Raw genomic sequence first — 21952 nt, forward strand, 5'->3', positions numbered from 1 at the left:
TGGGCCAGCTCTGCCCATAGGGAACTCACCTCAAGAGGGGAGATGGCAGATAAACAGGTAATTACAGGGCCAGTCCAGGGGTTCCCATGTGCCACATCCAGCCCCAGGCTGGGCCCTGGATAGCTGCAGGTGTGGCTTGGAGGTGGGGGCTAGGAGGCCCACAGGTGTCGGGGTCCCAAGCATGGTTCTGAAGCCTCCTAGCTTATGTACCCCATGAGCACCCACATCTAGACACTGCAGCACAGGGCTCTGCCAGGGCACAGCTGTCCAAACCTTACAGGACCTTTGGCAGCTGGGCCCCAGTGGTGCCACTGTGGAGCTATGATAGACCACACCCTGTTTGGAAGAAACAGTCCTAGCCTTGGCAGAGGTCACAGCTCCCTCTGATGACTGAGAAGGATGAAGGGAGTTCCCCTGCTCCTTGCGCCCTGCATCACGGGGAACACCCCTGTGTTATAGGAATATTACTTCTTCTCACACTGGCCACTGTTCACTATTCACTGAGCGCCACACGGATCGAGGCCCTATAAGAAGTGCACCTCATCTTCCCTCAAGCCTCCTTCCAGTTGCAAAGGCTGGGGCTCAAACCTGAGCCGAGGAGATTCAAAGGCCTGTGCTCTTATGCTCTGCCACCAGTTCCGGTGAAGGGAGAAAGGAGTGCAGAGAAGGGACAGAGATGGAAACTTGTGTGTGCCAGGATGGAAACTCAGGCCTCCTCTGCAACCTCATCAATAATTCTTCAAGTTCAGCCTCCACCTCAGCCTCCCCACCTCCTCAGAAAGACAGCTATCTATGAGCACTGGCAACCTCAATGCCAAGTTCTGCCATGAAAGCCCCGGTAGCAGGGCCAGGGCCCATTCTTTCCCACCCCAAACTTTGGCCTTGGTACAGAACACCAGCAGCATGGACCAGGAATCACAAAGCTGGGATTGTGTGGACGAGTCCTGCTGAACAACTGAGAAAAGCGAGGCCCAGAGAAGGACAGCAACTGAACCACTTTACACAGCAGGTTACTGAGGCCTATGAGTGACACAGGTGGCTTCCACATTTTATTTCACAGGGGTATATTCTGCTCCAGGGCACTGGGGTCACAACAGTAAGGAGGGGACATATCAGAATAACCTTGGGAGATACAGACTCCCACACCTGCCCACCATGGCTCCTCAGCTGATAGTGAGAAGACAAACCTGACGCTAGACCCTACCCCAGCCTCAGGTGTGGACCACACCTATGCCAACATAATCCAGCAGCCCCACTCACCCCAGGCCTTACCTTTTGCCACAGCGACTCACGGGAGGCAAGGGACGAGCAGGCCGCCACAAACCAGCAGTTGCCCACCTGGCCCTGGTGCAGGTCATGGGAGCTGATGCCATCCACAAAAAGGCGGGGGTCCTCACAGATGTCCTACAGAGAGAGTGAGGACAACATGAAGACCTAGGGGCACAGGCTGCCTACTCTGCAGGCTAGGGGGCCTATGTGGCCCATCTGCTCCCCAAATCTAGTTTCTCCCAGGTCCTTCCTGGCATGCCTCTCCATCCCCTGGCTGTACAGAGCTCTTCCACCAAAAGTGTGACAGAAAATGAAGGTCATGGAAGGACCTCAGGGTGTTGGACCCTGGGCTACCACCTTGTTCCTGTCCTCAGTGTCCTCCTTCCACCCCACCAGCCAGCCCTGCAGGAGCCACAGTCACAATGCAGTGGTGTAAGGATGTGGGGATGAGACAAACACCAAAATGACCCATGGTGAGAACAAAGGGAGGAGAGATTAGGAGCTGTTGGATCAGGCCCCACGTGGCACATCCCTCGTGCTGATCCACACAAAGTCTGAGAAGTATAGGGTTCCTATTCCATTTTATGGTTAAGGACTGGAGGTTCAGACAGGGGCAATGACTTGTCAAAGGCACACAGCACACAACTGCCCAGTTTTCCATGGACACTGGTCAGCACAGCCAGCGGGGCTGCTCCATAGAGCATGTCAGGCTGGGGCAGCCACTGGGCAGAGAAATGACTTGTGTCCACTTGGCAGCTCTTTGGTCCAGCTCCTCCTAGTTCCCGGAAGCTTCATACTCTGCCTGTTGGGAGATAACCCACGGGGTGGGCTCCAATCCCTGGGATGGACATTGCCTAGGAGCTTGGGCCTGGGCTTCCCACCATTCTGGGCTTTGGGGTTTCCTTTAAGGTCCCAAAACAGTGCTGTGGAGTGAGGAAAAACAGCTCTGGCCTCAGCATCAAGAGACACAACCTGAAAGGGTGAACCTGCTGCCTCCCATTGCAGCCAGCCTCCTGCCCAGGTGGGAGCTGCCAGCTGGCTTGGTGTCTGAGGGCAGTGGACAGCGCTTGAAGGCCTCAGTCCAGGGAGCAGAGCTGAGCACAGCCACACAGCCCACATGGACCCTGCACACCAGGGCTGCAGCAGGGCTGCGAGTGAGGGGGGTCCCTGCCCTGCCCTGTCCAGGTCTGCTCAGGGCTGCATGTGCTGCCTGTGGCCAGCAGGCCTACCTAGGCACTCCTCCTGTCCACCAGCATCTTGCTCCAGAGCTGAAAGGGAAGACTGCGCCCTAACTTGGGAGTGCAGTGGGGGGTGGGGAAGAGGGGCACTGAGAGGTGGGTTATGTGCCCATTCCACAGATGACAGATTGAATACCATGCCCCATCCACACAGTGGGGGCAAGAAGACAGGGGCATCTGCCAGCTTCAGCCTCAGCTGGTTCGCACCTGAGCTACTACCCAGTCACAAGGCAGCCAAAGCGCTTCTGCAGGCAACCAGCAGAGGGAGCTCCAGTTCCTGCTCCCAGCTTCACTGTCCGCAACCTTGACCAGTGCTCCACCTCTCTTTGCCAGGTTCCTTACATGTGCAAATGAGTCAGGTTATTATTCCTGCTTGGCTGTGTAAGGCTACACTTAGCAGGGGGAAATGGGACAAAGAGACCTCAGTTTCCGCTGGTGTTTGAAACTCATCTGCCCCCACCAAACAGTTACAGGAAAAGGGCTATAACTTCCCAGAGGGCGTGAACGGCTTCTGAGACCCCACTCCACCTTCCAGCTGGGACAGCAGGGTGGTCCAGGGCCAAGCTATGTGGTGGCTCCCCCACAGCACAAGTCTAGGTCTTATTATCCCAGGTGGAGGAAACCTAGCCTTCTCTGGTCTCCCAGGCAACGCACGCTGTGGGCACAGACGCTGAGGCAGGAAGACCAGCCAGGCTTGCCCTCACTCCTTATCTTATCTCCCAGCCACTCTGAGCTGTGACTTAGCATTTGCCCCGGAGGCCCAGCAAGGAGCAGGATGGGGTCAACAGCTAGAGGACTTCACAAGATGTTGCCAGGCTGGTGTCACCAGGGTTGCAGAGGGAGGTGACTCTGAGGTGCCCCTCCACTTCAGGTCCTCCCGGTCAGTGCCCCATGACAAGACAGGACACTCTCCTTCACAGAAGAGGAGGCTGAGTTCAGGAGGGAGAGGAGAGTGTGGCCCAAGGTCACCAGCAAGTGACAGAACTGATGGAACAGAAGAGGATGGGCTCCGGACTAGACCTCCCCACCCACTGTGCAGGGGTGCAGAGTGACAGTGTAGCGCTCAGGACAGAATTGCATGGGGTCTGCTGAGTACAGACAGACCTGTCCCAGTGTGGTCAACATGCCTCTAAGATACCTCAGCACCTTGGCCTCCGCAGCGCTCCAAGCTGAGAGACCAGATGACCAGATCAGGCCGGCCCCTAAGCCACCTTCCTCCTGGCCCAGCAGGAAATTCAGGTTTCCAGTCCCAGTGCACAACCAGGACTATAACAGGCAGCTGGAAGTCCTCACACAGGCCTCTGCAGGGCTCCTCACCAGCACCCCAGTCACCCCTCCTGGACCCCCCAGATCACAGAAGGAAATGAGCAGGATCTCAGCCGGGGCAAGAAGACAGGAGCAATCTAGGCCTGTGGTCCGCCTGCCCCATCAACAGCAGACTCTTCTCCCCTCCCCCTCCCTATCTCCACCCACCCCAACTCCACCCTGCAAGCCCCTCCTCTGACAGTACTGGGGGGCCCACTTGGGGCTCCTTTGGGGACCCAATGTTCAGCATCCCTAGGAGTAGAGCCTTCTCCAGGAAAGATATGAGCCCCAGGGAAGACCAGGCTGCCCTAGAGGAATTCCGGGGGTGGGGGGGTTCCCAAACTGACATCTGTTTGTAGGCCCCTCCTGCGCTCTTCTTCATCTTAACAAGGATTCACCAGGCTGATCTTCAGGATGGGGGAGCAGAGTGCTTTATGGGGGCCAGAGAGAGGAGGCTCCTCTCCATGCCCTGAGGCTCCCCTGACCTCCCAGGCCTGGATGACTCCCCAGTGCCTCTTAGCTCCCCACCAGGCTGGGAGGGAGGCCAGCCATGTTTACTGTACTGGAAAGAACGAAAGACAATGAGCCTGCAGGGGTTGGGGCCCACTGGCAGGTGCCCTGGGTGCAGACTGAAGAGGACAAGGCCTGTCCCACCTGCAGAGTCCACAAGAAGAGGGGAGGCAGGCTGCTCTGGGTTCCCAACACAGAGCTGGCAAGGAGAAAGTAGGTTGGGGAGAGGGGGAAGGTTGTCACTGCTTGCCCTGTATCTGATACCTCAGGTACCCCAACTCCTTTCACTTCCCAGAAACCACAATCAGCAAGTATTATTCTCCCCACTTTCATGTGAGGAAACCAACGAGGACCAGTGACTTGTTCAAGGTCACACCTCATCAGTAAGCTAGAGCTGAGGCAGGAGACAAATCTGTCTCACTCAAAAATTAAGACTTCTCATTCCATTTTAGGAGAAAGGCAGAGCAGTAGGAAGGCTAGGAGGCAAGGAGGCAGGGAGGCAGGGAGGTTGGGAGGCAGGGAGGCTGGGAGGCAAGGAAGACAGAAGGAGAGTAGGAAGCTAGGAAGCAGGAGGGTATGAGACCAGGAGGTAGGCAGGAGGGAGACTGGCTGAAGAGAATCTCCAAGAACAGAATGACCAACTTAGAGAGAAGGAGCTGGAGAGTGGGACTAGAGTGACAAAGTGTCCTCTGGGCTTCCCATTCTGTAAACAATCACAGGACCCAGGAAGAAGGACTCCATAGAAACACAACTGCCTCAGGCCAGTTTCTGGGAGTTAATGGTCAGGAGCTGGACACACTCCACCCCTGACCAAGGCAGCCTAACCTTCTGCTCCACAGCCTCCATCCTGTGGGTGGAGAGGGGCCTGCAGTCTTCATCATACCACCCACAGGGGCTCACCCCTCCTCCACCATGCTTTGCCCTGTGGGGTTCAGGCCTTGACCTGCCTCCTGAGAACTGAACTCCTACTGTTACTCCCTGGGCCCCACTCACACGCCACCCTCCACATCCACTCCCGCCTGCCCCACCCCCAACCACAGCTGGGGCTCTGCCCCCTCTTTGGCCAGGGCTAGGAGGGCTGTACTGGAAAGGTGCCAGGAAAGCAATGAAGGAGAAGAGGTGTGGTAGTTGTCCTGAGTCACGAGCTGCCATGGAGAAAGGGCTCCCAGAGGGCAATGACGCCTAAGGTCACGCAGCAGGGGCACACCCAGACTCAGTCCCAGAGTCCACAATCCAGGTGACAGCCCAGAGCAGGCAAGAAGAAGGCCAGGGCAAGGGCAGCAAGGGTAGAGCAAGAGGAGGCAAAGAGCTCAAGTGTCCACCCTCCTCCACACAAGTCTCACAAAGGCCCTTTCACGCTGGCCTCCCGCCCCACTCTGACAAAGGGGAGGGAGGGTATAGGAGTGTAGGGGCAAGAGGCTGAAATCCTGTGGCAGCCTGGGATGGTTGCCATCAAGAGTCTGCCAGAGAAACAAGGCAGGGGTCTGAGGTTCTGTTGAGCTCCTGGGGCCGGGGCCAAAGGACTGGGAAACCCTCCACCTAGTGCCAGAAGGGAGTCTGGGAACAGGGCTCTGAGGTCCAGCCTCCCTCTGCTGGTGGCTCATGGGCCGTCCCAGCCTTGGTGTCCCTCCCTCTCCAATGGCCGTCCACACCAATGCACAGGAGAGGAACTAAACACTAAATTTCATTTTCCCAAAACGTCCAGGGGCCGGAAGACCTCCGTAAAATGAAAATTTGTGCACAATGTGGAAAATCAGGCCTTGAATGACTCCTGGTGCCCTTGGCAAGGGGCAAGGGTGGAGCCCCTCCTGGGTACATCAGCCCTCGACAGACCTGCAGGCAAGCACACCAAGCCCTTCTCCCCACCTGCTCTGTGCCCGGCTGCCCAGCTGTGGCCAGGGGAGCCATTCGGTGCCTCCCACACAGGCCTCTTCACTCCGAGGCTTGGAGGTGCCTTGTCTGAGAAGTGGGCAGCGGGAGTGACCTTCTTGGTTGAGTGACCCAGTAAATCAGTCCCTTCTGATAATCGCCTCTCACAGTGTCACCAGCATAGTCATGGACCCTGGGGAGGGCCTGGGCAGTGCCCCACCCCCACCCCAAACCTCCCCGTCTCCTAGGCCCCAGCACTCACCCAGTGGAACCTCTCCCTGGCCCACCCTCACACACAGGAATGGGAGTTCGAGAAGATGAAGTTCCACCATGTGGCCACACACTTCTGTTTAGCACACTCCACCCTCAGGGCCCAAGGCCAGGAGTGGCCAAGAGAGGCCACCTAATTTCTTGTAGCCAACAGTCACAGTGAGGCCACTTCCATTGGGTGGCAGATTTCAATCCTCACAACCATTACCTCTTTCTACCAATGTCATTACTGACTAATGTCCTAATAAACACTTCCACTTATGCAGGAAGTGACCATTTCAACCAAATCGTTAGGAAAATAATCAGGAAAGTAAACTCCCCACACTTGAACATCTGTCTACATTTAACTAACCAGAGGTCACGTTCACATCACCTCATGTTCATCCCCAAAAGGACCCTGGGAGAGAATATGGCAGCCAAGTTACTATCCAGCCTTCCTTTATGGGCCTAGCTGGGGCAGTGACCACAGGCCCCGCTCAGTCTCCTGGCTCTAGCCCAGGTCAGATCCCACAGCAAAAGGCCCAACATTGCTCCACTGTCTCAGTGGAGTGGGGACAGTGGAGTGGGGGGCATCCCAATGTCCCCGCAGGCTCAGCCCATGGGCACATTTGGCCTGCTTGCCCTGGCTCCAGCCAGGACCGGACACTGACCTTGGGCCGCTTCCACCTGACGGTGGGCCCCGGGGCACCCTTGTAGTAGAGGGAGTCATCAGTGGCAGGAAAGTGGGGGTCCTCGAAGAGCACCTTCCTGCGCAGACAGGCCCGCTTCAGGGACGAGTAGTTCTGGTCCTCATAGGACTTCACACACGAGAACATGGTGGCTGCTGCCTCAGGAAAAAGAGGCAGAACACCTAGAGAACAGGAATCAGGAAAGACCATCACTCTCAGATCACCTGGAGTCCCTGACAGTCCCGTGTGCTCTCCTCCCAGCAGCATCACCCTAACATACAGGAAAAGAAAGGAAGCTCAGAGAGGGCGGAGGCCTGCCCAAGGTCACACAGCTGGTATGGGGCAGAGCAGTGACAGGAAACCACACTAGCCTGACTCTGCCACAGGCATCTATCCTTTCTGATGCCCAAAGGTGATACCAGGCCTGCAGGCCACCAGCACTGGGTGCTCAGGGCTGGCCCTGGCCACACCCACCTCCTGCTCTTCCTTTGTTTAACCAGCCAACCTTCCCCACACCTCCCTGGACTGAATCAAACAGGCGGCAACCCCGCAACCCTGTGGCTAAAGTAACACACACAGGAATCAGCTGTGTGCATCCTGACCTCTCTCCTCCTGATCCTCGCCTCTAGATGGGAGCAAAACATTTCTGTCCAGTGGGGGAAAGCCTTGTCACAGGCGCCTCCAGCTGTCACTCACACTCAGCCCCTCAGAACCCCCCAGTACCCTACCCTCTTCTGGGCAGCAGTGCTGGAACCAATGTCCGTAGGGAGCAGGTACCTGGGTCCTCCTTCCACTACCCAGGGGAGTAGGGGACCCCACATGGTGCCTTGTACCCACATGCTAACCGAATACAAGAGACCTTAACAGGACTGATGGGATCAGAGAAGGCCTCCAGGAGGGGAGGGCAGGCCTGGCAGGTCAAGAGCTGAGCATCTGAATGGCTGTCCCACTCAGGCCAACAGACAGAGCTCAACACCTGGCCATCTGCTCATCCTGGGGCCAGCTGGGGACAACACTGCAACCCCACCTGGGTACATGCTTGCAGTTTCCCAGGCCAGCCTTGAGGGACACTGAGGTATGGTGAATTGGCTTCTGGGGCAAAGTTTCGTGGGATTGATGTGGATGCCAATCTGCCTGCACCACTTACCTGCTGGATGACCTTGGACAAGTCACTCAACCTCTCTGAGCCCCCAGCGTCTTGACCCTAGGATGGGAATACCACTGCTCCAATGGTGGTAAGACCAAAGCCTAGGCAGTCTGCTCTGCAGCCCAGAAGGGCAGAGGACGTACAGCCAAGTGGCTGAGCCACCTCTCATTCCCAGGGAAACTCCATTTCCCTGGCACCTACATGCAAGCCCTTCTGCCAGAGGTCTGTGTCTGGTATTCATAAACAGTGCTGGGTGACACTGTTGCCATTTTTCAGGGAGTACTGATGTTCAGCCAGCACTTGTCCAAGTTCCTGGGGGAGAAGTCTGGACTCGAACCCAGGTCTTCACACTTGGGACACCCTACCCTGGCCCCACGGTCCTGCCATGGGGGGTAAGGGTTGTACACTGAGCACACTCCCCACATCGCCCCTGTCTCAGCAATGGCCTTGCAAGGAAGGGGAAGAGGGGGAAGTTTCCAGAACAGGAAGGAAATAGGGGGAAGGAAGCTGGGCAGAGTGTGGACATGGAAGGACAGCAGGAGGAGGGCCCTCATCCCTCTCAGCTGAGGGGCTGAGAGCTGGCTTGTGCCCTGCTCTGTGCCCGCACCCACCTTTATCTTCTGCCCTCACATCCATGCAGGGCTACTGTGTGACCTCAGGCCAACCACTTAACCGCTCTGGCCTCCCCTCTGCCCCAGGAGGCCAACAGCCCCGCCCTCCTTGTCCTCCCCCAGACTTGGAAGGTGAAGGGGGCCTGGAGAGCCCTCTGGCCCATGTGCACCTCGAAGAGTCATTAGCACCATCAGTGCCGCGGTTTCTAGCAGCTGCAGCACAGGAAGCAATTTAAGCATGGCGAATTAGATCGGAGAAGCTGAAGTAGAAGCCAGAAACCAGCTCTTGTGTTTCCAGTATTTCATCAGGGCCCTGAGGGCCCAGAGAGGGGAAGCAGGTGGACAGAGGTCACACAGCCAGGCCACAAAGGGGCCAGCATCACGGAAGGGTTGGGAGGCTGACAAGGGAAAGCTCGGCCAGGTAGGGCTGGGGCAACAGGCTGACGCACCTCAGCCATCTCTCCACTTCGCCTCTGGCTACCAAGCTCACCCTGGCCCACTTACACCAGCTCTTCTGGGCCCTGGCCTTTGCACAGTCCTCTAGCCTCCTTCAAAGGGATCACCTCCAGCAGCATCCACTGGGCCATCACCTCCTGAGGCCATGGTCTGCAGCCTCTTCCTGTAGCTCAGGGACAGTCAAAGAAAGCCCCAGACAAACCAGGAGCCAGGAAAGCTGGCTTCCCACCCCTGTTGGACCTGAGCTTTGGGCATGGTCCTTCCTGTCCCTAAGTGATTGTGCACTATGGTAGAGGGAACTCGAACATGAGGTGTTCAGGACAGTCTGAGCTTCCCAGCTACCCGTGGCTGGTCCTCATGCCTTTCTCTGCCAGTCTCACCCCACATCCTCCCTCACAGCCTACACTCCACTGCTGTGAGCTCCATGCAGTTCCCCTAAAGCTGTTAACTCAGGGCCTTTGCACACGCTGTTCCTACCACATCCCACCCTCCCAGTCCTGGAGCCCATGGGAGGACAGCATGCATTGCACTGTGCCCAGCTGTGCACTCCTTATCCATCCCCCCAGCCCACCACACACCCTTCTGGGACAGGGCTGGTGTCCAGTGCCTCTCTGTATCCCCAGCTCCAATAGGGTGGGGCTGGGGTTTCAGAAACTGTGCTGATGGACCAATACAGGTGAGCATGGCAAGAACTCCATCATAGCTGGAAAGAAAAGTTCAAGAAGGGCAGGACTCCCAACAGAAGGGACAGCCACATTGGGAACCTCAGCCCCAGCACCCAGGTCAGCCAGACCAGACCTCCCTCTCCCTGTTGCTCTTCCTGATGGCTGGGTGCCAGCAGTGCCCACGCCCTACTGTCCTGGCCAAGGTGGCTGCATCCCTGGTGTTGTCTGTGGCATCAGCCCTTCTCCAGCTCCTGAGGCTTGTCCCCAGTGCCCACCTGAGCTGTGAGGACCTGTACAGGTCACGTCGCCTCTGGAGACTGCATGGTCCTTTTCTGGAAGTAGAAGACACAGAGCCAGAAATAGCCAAGACCATTGGCAGAGAAAAAGCTAGAAGACCTACACTATCAGTTAGTCTGTCTATTAGCCTATCACAGAGCTCTTGCCCCAGGGACAGTAGGGGGCGAGGGGAGTAGACAGGTCAGTGGAACAGGAGAGAACCACAAATGCAGGGGCAACTGGGTTATGACCAATTGTCTTTTTAATAAATGGCACTGGTGACTAACAATTTATATGGAAAAACACTGATCCTGAACCCCACCTCATACCACACACAAAAACTAATTCTATAGCTGGGAGCTGGGAGCTCACGCCTGTAATCCTAGCTACTTGGGAGACTGAGATCAAGGGGATCATGGTTCAAGGCCAGCCTGAACAAATAATTCTTGAGACCCTATCTCTAAAATAACCAGAGTAAAAAATGGACTGGAGGTGGAGCTCAAGTGGTAAAGCACCTGCTTTGCAAGTATGAAGCTTTTAGTTCAAATCCCAGTTCCACCAAAAACAACCAACCAAATTCAATGTAGATTGCAAGTCCAGCTGCAAGGTAAAACATTCATGCCTTTAAGAAGAAAATGGAGCATCCACGTGGCCAATAAATAGAGAAAAGGTATTCAGCTTCACTAATCATCAAGGAAATGAAAAATTAAAACCACAACAAGATACCAACAAGCATACCAAGAAAAAACAGACACGAAGTCCCAGGTAGAGGCTGGGGAGTAGCTCAGTGATAGAGCACTTGCCTTGCATGCATAAGACCCTGAGTTCTCTCCCCAGCACCACACACACACACATATACACAAGTCCAAATGGAGCTCTTCCTCTTGGCGGTGGGAGTGTGAATTTGTAAACTGGTGCAATCACATTGCAAAGCAGTCTTGACTGTATCTGCTAAAGATCAACTAAAGACCAACGAGTCTCCTAAGAACAGAAACAAATGCTCGCACATGTTCACCAAAACACATGTGCAAGAATGTTTTTTGCAGCAGGATCCACTGAAAATAAGAAACAACCCACGTGTCCATCAGCAATATGTTGTATTTCCATAGAATGGACAACCAAACAATAACGAAAATGAGTAAACTGCTGCATGCACTCACACAAGCATGGGTCTGTAATTCCATTTAGATAAAACAATGGCCCTGATACCGAAGCCAGAAGAGAAAATTGCAGGCCAAATGTCCTTAATGAACACAGATGCAAGATCCTCACAAAATACCAGAAAACAGGGGGCTGGAGGCATGGCTCAAGTGCTAGAATACCTGCAGGCCAAATGCAAGGTCCTGAGTGCAAAACCCAGCACTGCCCGCCTGCCTCCCCAAAACCAGAATTCAACAGCATATTAAAAGGATCATCCATGATGATCAAGTGGTATTGATTCCTGGGAATCAGAGATCATTCAACATTCACAACTCAAGAAATAAATCATTAACAAAATGAAAGAGGGCAATGAGTGCTGGGTGTAGCTGAGTGCATGTGTAATCAGAGGCTTAGATCTATCTGTCAGGCCAGCCAGGCAACAAGTTAGTGAGATCCCATCTCAGGCATGGTGTGCACGCTGAAATCCCAACTACCCAGGAGGTGTTGATAAGAGAATTGAGATTTGAGGCCAGTCCTGGGCAAAAATGCCAGGTCTTATTTAAAAAATAACCAAAAAAGTAAAAAAGGCCTGGAGGGGCGGCAGGTGTGGGGGGTGGGGGGGCGGGGTTGCTCAAGTGGGAGAGCACCTGCCTAGCAAGCCACAAGGCCCCTAGTTCAAACCCAGTAACTTGAAAACAAACAAAACAGAGTTAAAGACATAAAGCATATGACATCTTGTTAGAGGAAAGCCATGTGATAAGATTACGCATCCTTCTGTAATAAAAGCATCAGAAAATTAAGAATAGCAGGAATGTACAAAAATCAGTAGTTTCCATACAAAAAACTACCCAAAAAAGAAGTCAAGAAAATCGCATTTATCATAGCTACAAAAATAAAAATAAAATACTTAGGAATAAATTTAACAGAGGAGGTGACAGCCCTGTACACTGAAAACTATAAAACAATTAAAAAACTTGAAGATACAGAGATAGGAAGATACCCCGTTTATGGATTGGAAGAACTAAAACTGTCTCATTGTCCATACTATTCAAAGCAGTCAGGTTCAGTGGAATTTTCCAAAGACATTTTCACAAAAATAGAAAAAAATATAAAATTCACATGAAACCACAAAAGACCCCAAATAGCCAAAACTATCTGGAACAAAAGGACAAAGCTGGAGGCATCAAATTATACTATAGGACTAGAATCACCGAAAAGGCATGGAACTGCCATGAAAACAGATCATCGAGGAGGAACAGAACAGACCCTGGGGAAATATCCACAGGTTGATGGTCAACTGATTTTCATCAAATGTGCCAACACCACACAATGGGAAAGAACAGTCTGTTCCAGCAATAAAGTGTGTGGGGAAACTGGACAGCCACCACGAAAGAATGCAATTAGACCCTTATTTCACAATATACACAAAAATCAACTCAAAGAGTTGGTTTTTTTTTTTGTTTTGTTTTTTGATTAGCCTTAAATCTGAAACTACATCTACTAGAAGAAAACGGGGGAGCTCCATGACACTGGTCTGTGCAATCTGCTTTCTGTGCCTGACCCGAAAAGTCCAGGCAACGAAACAAAAAGACAGCTAGGACCACATCAAACCACAAAGCTTCTGCACAGCAAAAGAAATGATGAACAGACAAGCTACCAAAGGGGAGAAAATATTGGTGAACAATATATTTGATAAGAGGTTAATATCCAAAACACATAAGAAACTTATGTAACTGAATAGCAACAAAACAAATAACCCAATGAGCAAAGGACTTGAACAGCCACTTTACAAAACAAGACTTGCAAATGTCTAACAGGTTCATGGGAAAAAAAAATGCTTCTATCACTGACCATCAAAGAAATGCAAATTAGAACCAAAGACACCTGTTATCTCACACCTGTTAGAACAGAATGGCTATTATCAAAAAGACAGAAGATAACAAGTGCCAGGGACGATGTGGAGGAAAGCTCCCCCGCCCAGGTTGAGGCAGGAATATTATGAGTTCAAGACCAGTCTAGGCTGCATAGCAAGAAAAACAAGTACATACTCTATTTACCAGCCTCCTGTGTCAGAAAACAAAACAAAAATTAAAAAACAAAAACAAAATGGAACTGTCATATGATCCAGCAATCCCACTCCTGGGTACAAAGCCAAAGGGAATGAGACCAGTATGCTAGGGAGACATCAGCACCCCATGTTCACTGCGGTGCTATTCACAACAGCCAAGAAATGCAAACAGCCTAAGTGTCCAGAACTAATGAATGCATGTCCAGAACTAATGAATGCATAGAGGAAAAGCAGCTGGGCACTGGTGGCTCACACCTGTAAGCGAGCTACTCAGGAGGCAGAGATCGAAACCAGCCAAGACAAACAGAGAGACCCTGTCTCGAAAATACCTAACACAAAACAGGGCTGCCAGAGTGGCTCAAGAGGTAGAGCACCTGTCTAGCAACTCTCAGGCCTGGAGTTCAAACCCCAGTACTGTTGCCAAAAAAGAAAGAAAGAAAGAAGTACATATGCACAATGGAGTACTATTTAGCCTTTAAAAAGGAAATCCTATCATTCAGGACAACTTGGAAAAGCCTGGAGGATGTTCTGTTAAGTGAGATAAGTCAAACACGGATGACAAAAACCACATGATCTCACTCACATATGGAATCTAATTTTCTTTTCTTTCTTCTTTTTTTTTTGGTGGCACTGGGGTTTAAATCAGGACCTCACACTTGCTAGGCAGGCGCTCTACCACTTGAGCCATTCCACCAGCTCACATGGAATCTAAAAAAAGGTGAGCTCATAGAAGTAGAGAAAGAATGGTGGTTGCCAGGAGCCTAGGCCTGGAAGATGATGGTCAAAAGATACAAAATTTCAATTAGACAGGAGCAGTAAGTTCAAGACATCTACTGTACAGCATGGTGGCTACAGTCTGTAAGAATGTACTGTATTTTTTTTTTTTTGGTGGTATGGGGTTTGAACTCAGAGCTTTGTGCTTGCAAGGCAGGTGCTCTACCACTTGAGTCTGACCTCCAGTCTTGTACTGTATTTTTTAAACTTGCTAAGAGTGGATTGGAGTGTTTTTAATCACAAAAAATGGTCAGTTTGTGAAGAATGTGTGTTAATTAGCTCAATTTAGGCCATTCCACACTGCATACATATTCCAAAATATAATATTGAATGTGACAGATATGTACAATTCTTGTCAATATAAAAAATAAATTATCATCGGTCATCTACAGTGAATAGAAAGAAGACAAAGACTACATTAGGCAACTTTCTACTGCTGTAAGATACCTGTAACAATCAATTTCTAAAGAGAAACGCTTTACTGTGGCTCAGTTTTGGAGGTTTCTGTCCACGATCCAGTGCTTTTAGGTGTCTGATGCGGATGCTGGACAGCAATGGTGGGAAGCAAACCCCTCCACCCCATCATGGCCAAGAGGCACAGAGAGGTGGAGGCAGAGGATGGCAAGTCCCAGGGTTCTACAATCCTCTTTGAGGACCTGTTGACATAAAGACCCTCTACTATGTCTTACATCCTGTAATTCCACCACCTTGTAGTAGGGCCTCCCTGGGGACCAAGCTTTTGATATCTGGGCCTTGGGGGACCATCCCAGATCCAGACTACACACCACTTGTAGTCAAAAGCGCTGTAGTCATTACTGGAAGAGGCAGGTTTCTGATGAAACTGCTCCTGGAGCTCAGTGGTGGTTCCCAGGGTGTGGTCACTTTGAAAATCCACTAGCTGTATATTTATTTGTGATTTATACACTTTGCTGTAATGAGTGATCTGGGAAGATGGAGGCCAACAGATCCTGACTCTTCACAGCTGTAGCCTGTCACACTGGACACCACACGCCTCCGTGGAAGACTTGGGGAGGCAAAGCAGGAAAGAGTCCCAGACTGGGTCACAGGAGCTCTGGCCCAGCCTTGTCACATACAGGCTGTGTTACCTTCTGCCCATCTCTTCGTCCCTGATACTCAGCCTCCTCCTCTACCTCTCAGGACTCCGGTGGCTTTGACAATCAAGTGCTCAAATCCAAGAGAGGGCCCAACAGGTGTGATGCCCCTACCGAGCACACAGCTCCCAGATCTCTGCCTCATCTGGGAAAGGGGTACCAGCCAACGTGGGGTCACTTCCAGATGTTCTTAGCCTTGAGGAGGGCAGGCATGGCAGTCAGGGAAAGGAGCTAAGCTGGCCCACAGGTGGAGAAAGGGGAGGGGATCAGTGATGAGGCTGTGCAGAATCCCAGCAAGGGGATAATAACTGGTACTTTAAAAGAGAGGGTGAAATGTGAATTTAATGCTATTAAGGTAGCCAGGGTAAAAACTGATATTATACCTTCAAGACATGAGTGAGGAGTTTGTGTGTGCGTGGTACTGGGGTTTGAACTCAAGGCCTTGAGCTTGCTAGGTAGGTGCTAGACCACTTGAACCAACCCCAGCCCAAGACATGCATTTTTTAAAGCTATGTTATTTATACGTGTGGGTGATGCCGGGATTATGTAGAAGTCAAATGTTAGGTCTCCATAGTCAGGGTATTCATAGCTTCAGTATCACTGATGTCCTATAGTTAGTGACTAGTGACACCCCACCCAGGAACTAGCTTTGCCCTGAGGTGAAGAAGGCTGAGGAAGGTGCTGAGCAGGGGAGGGACCTGGTCACAGCTATCCCGGGAAGATCCACCAGGCCTCGTGCGTGGCCTCCACCAAAACTCACGTGAGGCGTAACTCCTCAGCGTGGCAGAGGTGAGAGGAGGTCCTGGTGGGAGGTGTCAAGGGGCAAGCCTGTGACTGGACTCATGCTTTCTCATGGAGTGGGCTACCTAACCACAAGTGCTGGGCCCTTTTCTCTCTTTTTACCCTTTCCACCATGAGCTGAAGTGGCACGAGGTCCTCACTTGATGTGCTGCCCAAGCTTGGCCTCAGTCTCTGAAGACTGGGTGTAGCTCAGTGATTGAGTTTGCCTAACATACTCCTGCGTTCCATTCCTAACACTACAAAATAAATAAACCTTTGTTCTTTACAATTCACCCAACCTCAAGTATTCTGTTATAGCAACAGAAAATGGACTCACACAGAGAATGGACTACAAAAGGAAAAGACCAGGGAAGAACCATCAAAGAAGGCCACAAGACTTGAACCACAGGCTCACCCATGGGCAGAGAGGAGTGGGTCCAGAGCTGAGTGGGAGGCAGGCCCAACTCTAAGCAGTGGCATCGGGCAGTGGGGTAAAAAGAGGGGACGGGGGTGGTGGTGTACAGAACAGGAATGCCTGCTGGGACCTCCTCCATGCCCATTCCCCACACCCATGGCAGTGTCTAACATGGCATGGGTCTGGCAGGGTAGGTATCAAGGAGCCAGGAATGGCCCCCACCTGTAACCTAGCAACCAAACCTCTCATCCCTCACCTCCCTTCTTCAACCTTCCACTATGCCCCACTCCAGGCAAGACACATCCACACTACCTCTGCTCAGTGACAGGAAGGAAGGGCTGCAACCTTCAGGGGATACCATGGATTCCACCTTGCACACCTTCGCTGACACCCATCCTGACTGGCCCTGAACTGCTGATGAGGAAGGGCTGGACCCTTGAGGTAGTCTCAGATGCAGAGGGCACAGGGTCACAGTCACACTGTGTCAGTGCTTCCAGAAGTGAGGCAAGGTGCAGAGCAGAGGTCTGGGAGGAAGAAGAGTGCTAAATGCTGGAAGCTCTTCCAGATGGAGCTGAGCAGAGCTCAAAGGTTGCCCTCGCCAGGGAAGCCAGGGGAGCCAGGCAGGACGCAGAGCAGGTGGAGGAGGAAGTGGGCAGCAACCAGGAACTGCTGCGGGGAGAGGCACAGCCTTGATGGGGGCTGGCAGGACTGAGATGCCAGGCTGCCAGGAATTGGCTCCTCCTGGAAACACAGTAAGCCAGAGGCTCAACCAAGGCTCAGTTGCTAATGTAATGACCCAGGCTGGACACCAGGGGTGGGGGCCTGCAAAGGGTGGAGCCTCAGAGCTTGGTGGCTGACTGGTCACTGCTTTTGTGAAGCAGTGAAGGTATTTATTCCCTTTATCCCATACCTCCCATCCATTCTCCACCTGCTCCGTGGCCCTCACGTTCACATATTCTTAAGGTGTGTATCTATGAAAGGGAGGGGGAATGACCTCCTGGGGCCCTGTTTCTTCTGTGTTTCTGACATCAGGAGCATGGCAGGTTGGGGAGGAGAGTGTGGAGGAAGAGCTGGGCTGGAGCTTTCTCAGTCTCTCTGCTTCCGGGCCACCCAGGGTTCTGGGCTCCTGGGTTCTGGCTCCAGAGTGGAGGGAGCCAGGCCCCGTGAGTCACCCAAGTCAACGCCAGGCAGGCTGGCACCGGGACTGGGAAATCCTGTCCTTCTTTCCCCTCCCTTTCCCTTATCATGTCTGTCTGTGTCCAATCCATTCTCCACCCAGGCAGAGTGAATTTTCTAACATATAAATCCAACCAGATGGCTCCTCCACCGGGTGACACAAAGGGCTGGAGAACAAGGCCAGGCACTACTGTGGGATGGAAGCTCAGAGGCTCTGATATCCCCCGATGTGCAAGGAAAGAGTAGGCCTCTGGCCTGCCCTGTGAGGCCCTGACTGAGTCAGCAGGCCTGACCCCACAGCTGTTCCTCCTTTGGAATTGAGTCCAGCAGTGTCTGAGGAGGAGGGAGCTAGGAGGCATCTGTAAGCAGGACGTCCATAGAACAGGAACCTCTGGAGACGGTGTCCCTGATCCTGGGTTCCTGAAGGCCTTTGGGAAGGACCAGGAAGAAGCTGAGATTCTGGCCACTCCTGAAGGCAGGGGCTTCCTGCCTGAGCTCAGCCTTGTGACCAGCTTGTCATAGTTTAGAAAGCTCTTAGTCATGGGCACCCCAGGACAGGGGCACCCAGCCCAGAACCACGTTCTACAGAGAAGGCACGGGGGCTGGGGTAAATGCGGAGAAGCAAGGGCTGTCTCTCCTGTCATGTGGGGTGGGGGTGTGAGGCTTGGAGCCCAGGACACAAGGTGTCTGCTACTGGGAGACAATCTAACAAAAAGACGTGACCAACTTCTACTCCACTGTGCTGTGACCTCAGGCAGGCCTCTGCCCTCACTGGCCTACAGGTTCTTACTGTGGATGGCAGGGAAGGGAACACCAGGGCATCCTCTTTCCCCCACTTTCCCTCAGTCTGTGTCCTGGGCACACCTACCTCCAAAACCCAAAGGTTTGAAGCCTGATGAGTAATGGTACCCATTTCACAGACAAGGAGACTGAGGTGCCATTCCCCAGCACAAGTTCCGGAACAGTTTTATAAATGAGCTGTGCTATTCTCACTGCACAGATGGGGGACAAAGGTTCAGAGAAGGAAGAGGGACCTTCAGTGCAGAGACAGGAGCCTATTCCATGTCAGAGCTCTGCTCTGCCTAGGCCACCACTCTGCACTTAGGTGAAGACAATGGGAGTCAGATAGGCCTCCGACCTACTGACCAGCCTGGTTGGGGGGATAAAGACCTCAAAAAGGCTGAGAGATCTGTTCTAGAAGGAAGTAAGCCATTCAGATAGGGCTGAGAAGGCTGCATGGAGGAGGTGGTGTTTGAGCAGGATCTCTAGGGATGGAATGCAATTTCAAGGGATCTAGAAGGAAGGTATGGGGGAGGAAAGAACATTCTGGCAGGAAGAAACCAGTTAGGCAAGGTTGGAGGACACGGTACAGGGGAGAGGGAAGAAGGAAGTAGGAGTTCACACAGCAACAGTATCACACCATAGCCAGGTTGTGGTGAACCTTGAAAGCCTAAGAACTTGGAAGTGTGACAATTCACAAGGCTGAAGGGAAAGAAGGCCCAGGACATAGGCAGGAAAACTAGGCTGCAGAAACAGCCAGAGATCAACAGGGCCAGATATGACATGGCTGAGGCTGTGGGAATGAAAGGGAGACCAGGCTGGGGAGGGCCAGAGGGGTTCATGCATGTGGCCAGAGACACTCTGGGTTGGCTGTCTCCTTCCTTAGAGCCTCACCACCTCCTAGGATGGCAATCCATGTACTAGGGTGAGCAGCAAGGTAACAACAATTCCAGGCCCACTGTGCGACTCTGAGCTGTGTCCTGTTCCTGCCACACACCTGTTCCCAACAGGACTTGGCCTCAGTAGGCCTTGGATTTCTCATCTGTGTTCTGTAGGTGATGGTGAGGATCTAACAACCCAGCAGGACACTGCCTTTCCTGAATGAACATCTGAAGTGAGCCACACTCTGTCCTGAAAGTCCTGGCACACTGTCAAATGAAGGACAGAGTCCGGTCACTGGGGCAACCCACTGGGCTAGGTCAGAACAGTCCCCTCTTCCAAATATACTGGGCTCTGGCTACCGTGGGCTCAGGCTGGTGACCAGGGCTGGAGGTACAACAGCTCCAGGTCCTGCCAGCTGGGGGAGGGGGTAGGAAACACAAAGACATGGAGAGTGACCTCATGGGGCAACCAAGACTTCAACTCGGGGAAGCCAGCAACTGTGGGCATGAGGGTAGGGAGGAGGGGCTGGGCATGGTGCCTGCAATGACAACAGTTGGTTCTGCCAGCCCTGGGCTAAACAATGGCTCCCAAGGATATCCACAGCCGAATCCCCAGAACCTGTGAATGTTTCTTTCTATGCACTGGGGCCTTGCAGATGTGATTACAGCTCCTGAAATGGGAAGATTATCCTAGTTTATCTGGACGGGCCCTAAATGTAATCCCAAGTGTCCTTCCAAGAGGGAGGTAGGGCTGAGATTGTAGCTCAGAGGTAGCTTAGCATGAGTGAGGCCCTGGATTCAATCCCAGAACCACCAAAAAAAAAAAAAAAAGTTGCAGAGGGAGATTTGAGTGCAGGAGAGAAAGCAAGGAGATAACGGAGTAGAGATGGGGACGACTGGGTCACAGGAATGCCAGCAGCCACCAGAGCTGGAAGAAACAAGAAACTGATTCTCCCCTGAGCCTCCTGAGGGAACCAGTCTCGATTTTAGCCCCCAAGACTCATGACAGACTTCTGACCTCTAAAAGTGGAAGAGATACACCCATGCTGCTTTAAGCCACTGACTTTCTGGTGCTTTGTTACAGCCGTGTAACAAAGGAAGGAAGGAAGGCCTCTTGAGGAACAGTGGCTGGTTGGGTGATGGAGCCCAGCTGCCCTTGCCAGTTCAGGGCAGCCAGGGAGCCAGGAGGAAGTAACTACACCTTGAACTGCTCCAAGAGAAAACAAAGTCACCCAGCAGCTGAGGGTCATGGTTACTCTTATTAAAACAAACCACTTATAGCCTTGGTGCCGGTGGCTCACACTTCTAATCCTAGCTACTCAGGAAGCAGAGATCAGGAGGATCACAGTTTGAAGTCAATCCAGGTACATAGTTTGTGAGACCCTATTTGAAAAAACCCATCACAAAAATAAGGGGTGGGGGGGTGGCTGGTGGAGTGGCTTGAGGTGTAGGCCCTGAGTTCAAACCACAATACTGCAAAACAAAACAAAAACAAACCACTTGGGTACCACATCACCTTGACTAGCAGAAGTTACCGAGTAGAGTGGGGGGTACTGGATAGGGGCTATGTGGGCAGGGGCAGGCAGATTAGGCCTGCTCTTAGCCTTTGTCCACCATCCCTGGGCACATCTGACAGAGATGGGCAGTTGTGTATCCTAGAATGGGCTTTCCTCTACTCTGACCACAGACACTTTTCCCACAGCTGACCATATGCCCCACAGAGGCAGAAAACCACCAGCCACATCCACAGGCTACCCTAGCCTCAGCCACTGGCACCCATCACATCCAGCCTTGGGAAAGCTGGATCTCTAGAAACACTAACTGAACAATGAGAACAGGGAGTGGTAACTCAGCTCTCTCAGGCCAGCAAAAACACACATTCCAAAATCTGTCCAAGCTGAGCACTGGCTTCATGAGACATCTGGATTAGAACCCCAAAGGGACCTGGCCCATTTTGCCTTTAGTGAGCTGGGAAAGGCAAGGCCTGGGGCCAGAGGGAAGACAGCAGCTCTGCCTGAACTAAAGTGAGACACTCCCAGGATGGCGACAGCGACCAGAGAGGAGGCTGCAGAGAGGCCTTGAAGGCTAAGCCTGGGACCTTCAACAGCCAAGGAATGTTGTGAACAGGGAGGACAAGGGATGAAGGGTCAGAAGACAAGACGCAGCTGGAGGGCTCAAGGGGATTGCTTGGAGGACGCTGAGAAGACTGGAGCAGAGCTGAAGACTGACCGCCAATGCCTGTACAGGCTGCAGAGTTGCATGGGGGGATGGGGGCAGCTACAGACCCTGCCCTTGGCAGCTGGGAAAGCCCAGGGCTTCAGTTTCTCCTAGGGGGCCTTCACGTGATATATGGGGGTGGAGGGGATAATCTCAGTTGTTCCACCCTTGCCTCTCCCTGGGGATAGGAGCTTTTAGGGAGGCTAGAGAGAGCACCCTTTGCTCTCTCTGGGGGCTCTCCAGGTGCCCTGGGGGGATTAGCAGTTCCCTTCACCCATTAAAGCCAAGAGGGGCTCCCACTTCAGTGGGAGAGATTCCATGGCCT

At 52.7% G+C, this 21952-nt stretch overlaps 1 protein-coding gene across 2 annotated transcripts in view; it reads right to left on the reverse strand.

Moving 5' to 3' along the window:
* The window catches only part of Capn5 (calpain 5), a 52206-nt gene that overhangs the window by 28197 nt on the left and 2057 nt on the right, over positions 1-21952 (reverse strand). Inside the window, exons 1-3 of one of the 2 annotated variants that reach the window (XM_074082500.1) lie at positions 10284-10303; positions 7112-7311; positions 1273-1404 (exon numbers count right to left, since the gene is read on the reverse strand). In XM_074082500.1, the coding sequence (XP_073938601.1) occupies positions 1273-1404; positions 7112-7276 (297 nt within the window). In that variant the 5' untranslated portion in view covers positions 7277-7311; positions 10284-10303. Of the gene's footprint in view, positions 1-1272; positions 1405-7111; positions 7312-10283; positions 10304-21952 lie in introns of those variants that run through there. The other variant, XM_074082495.1, reaches the window with a different exon arrangement.

Source organism: Castor canadensis, chromosome 1, assembly GCF_047511655.1.
Source record: "Castor canadensis chromosome 1, mCasCan1.hap1v2, whole genome shotgun sequence".
NCBI classification, from domain to species: Eukaryota; Metazoa; Chordata; class Mammalia; order Rodentia; family Castoridae; genus Castor; species Castor canadensis.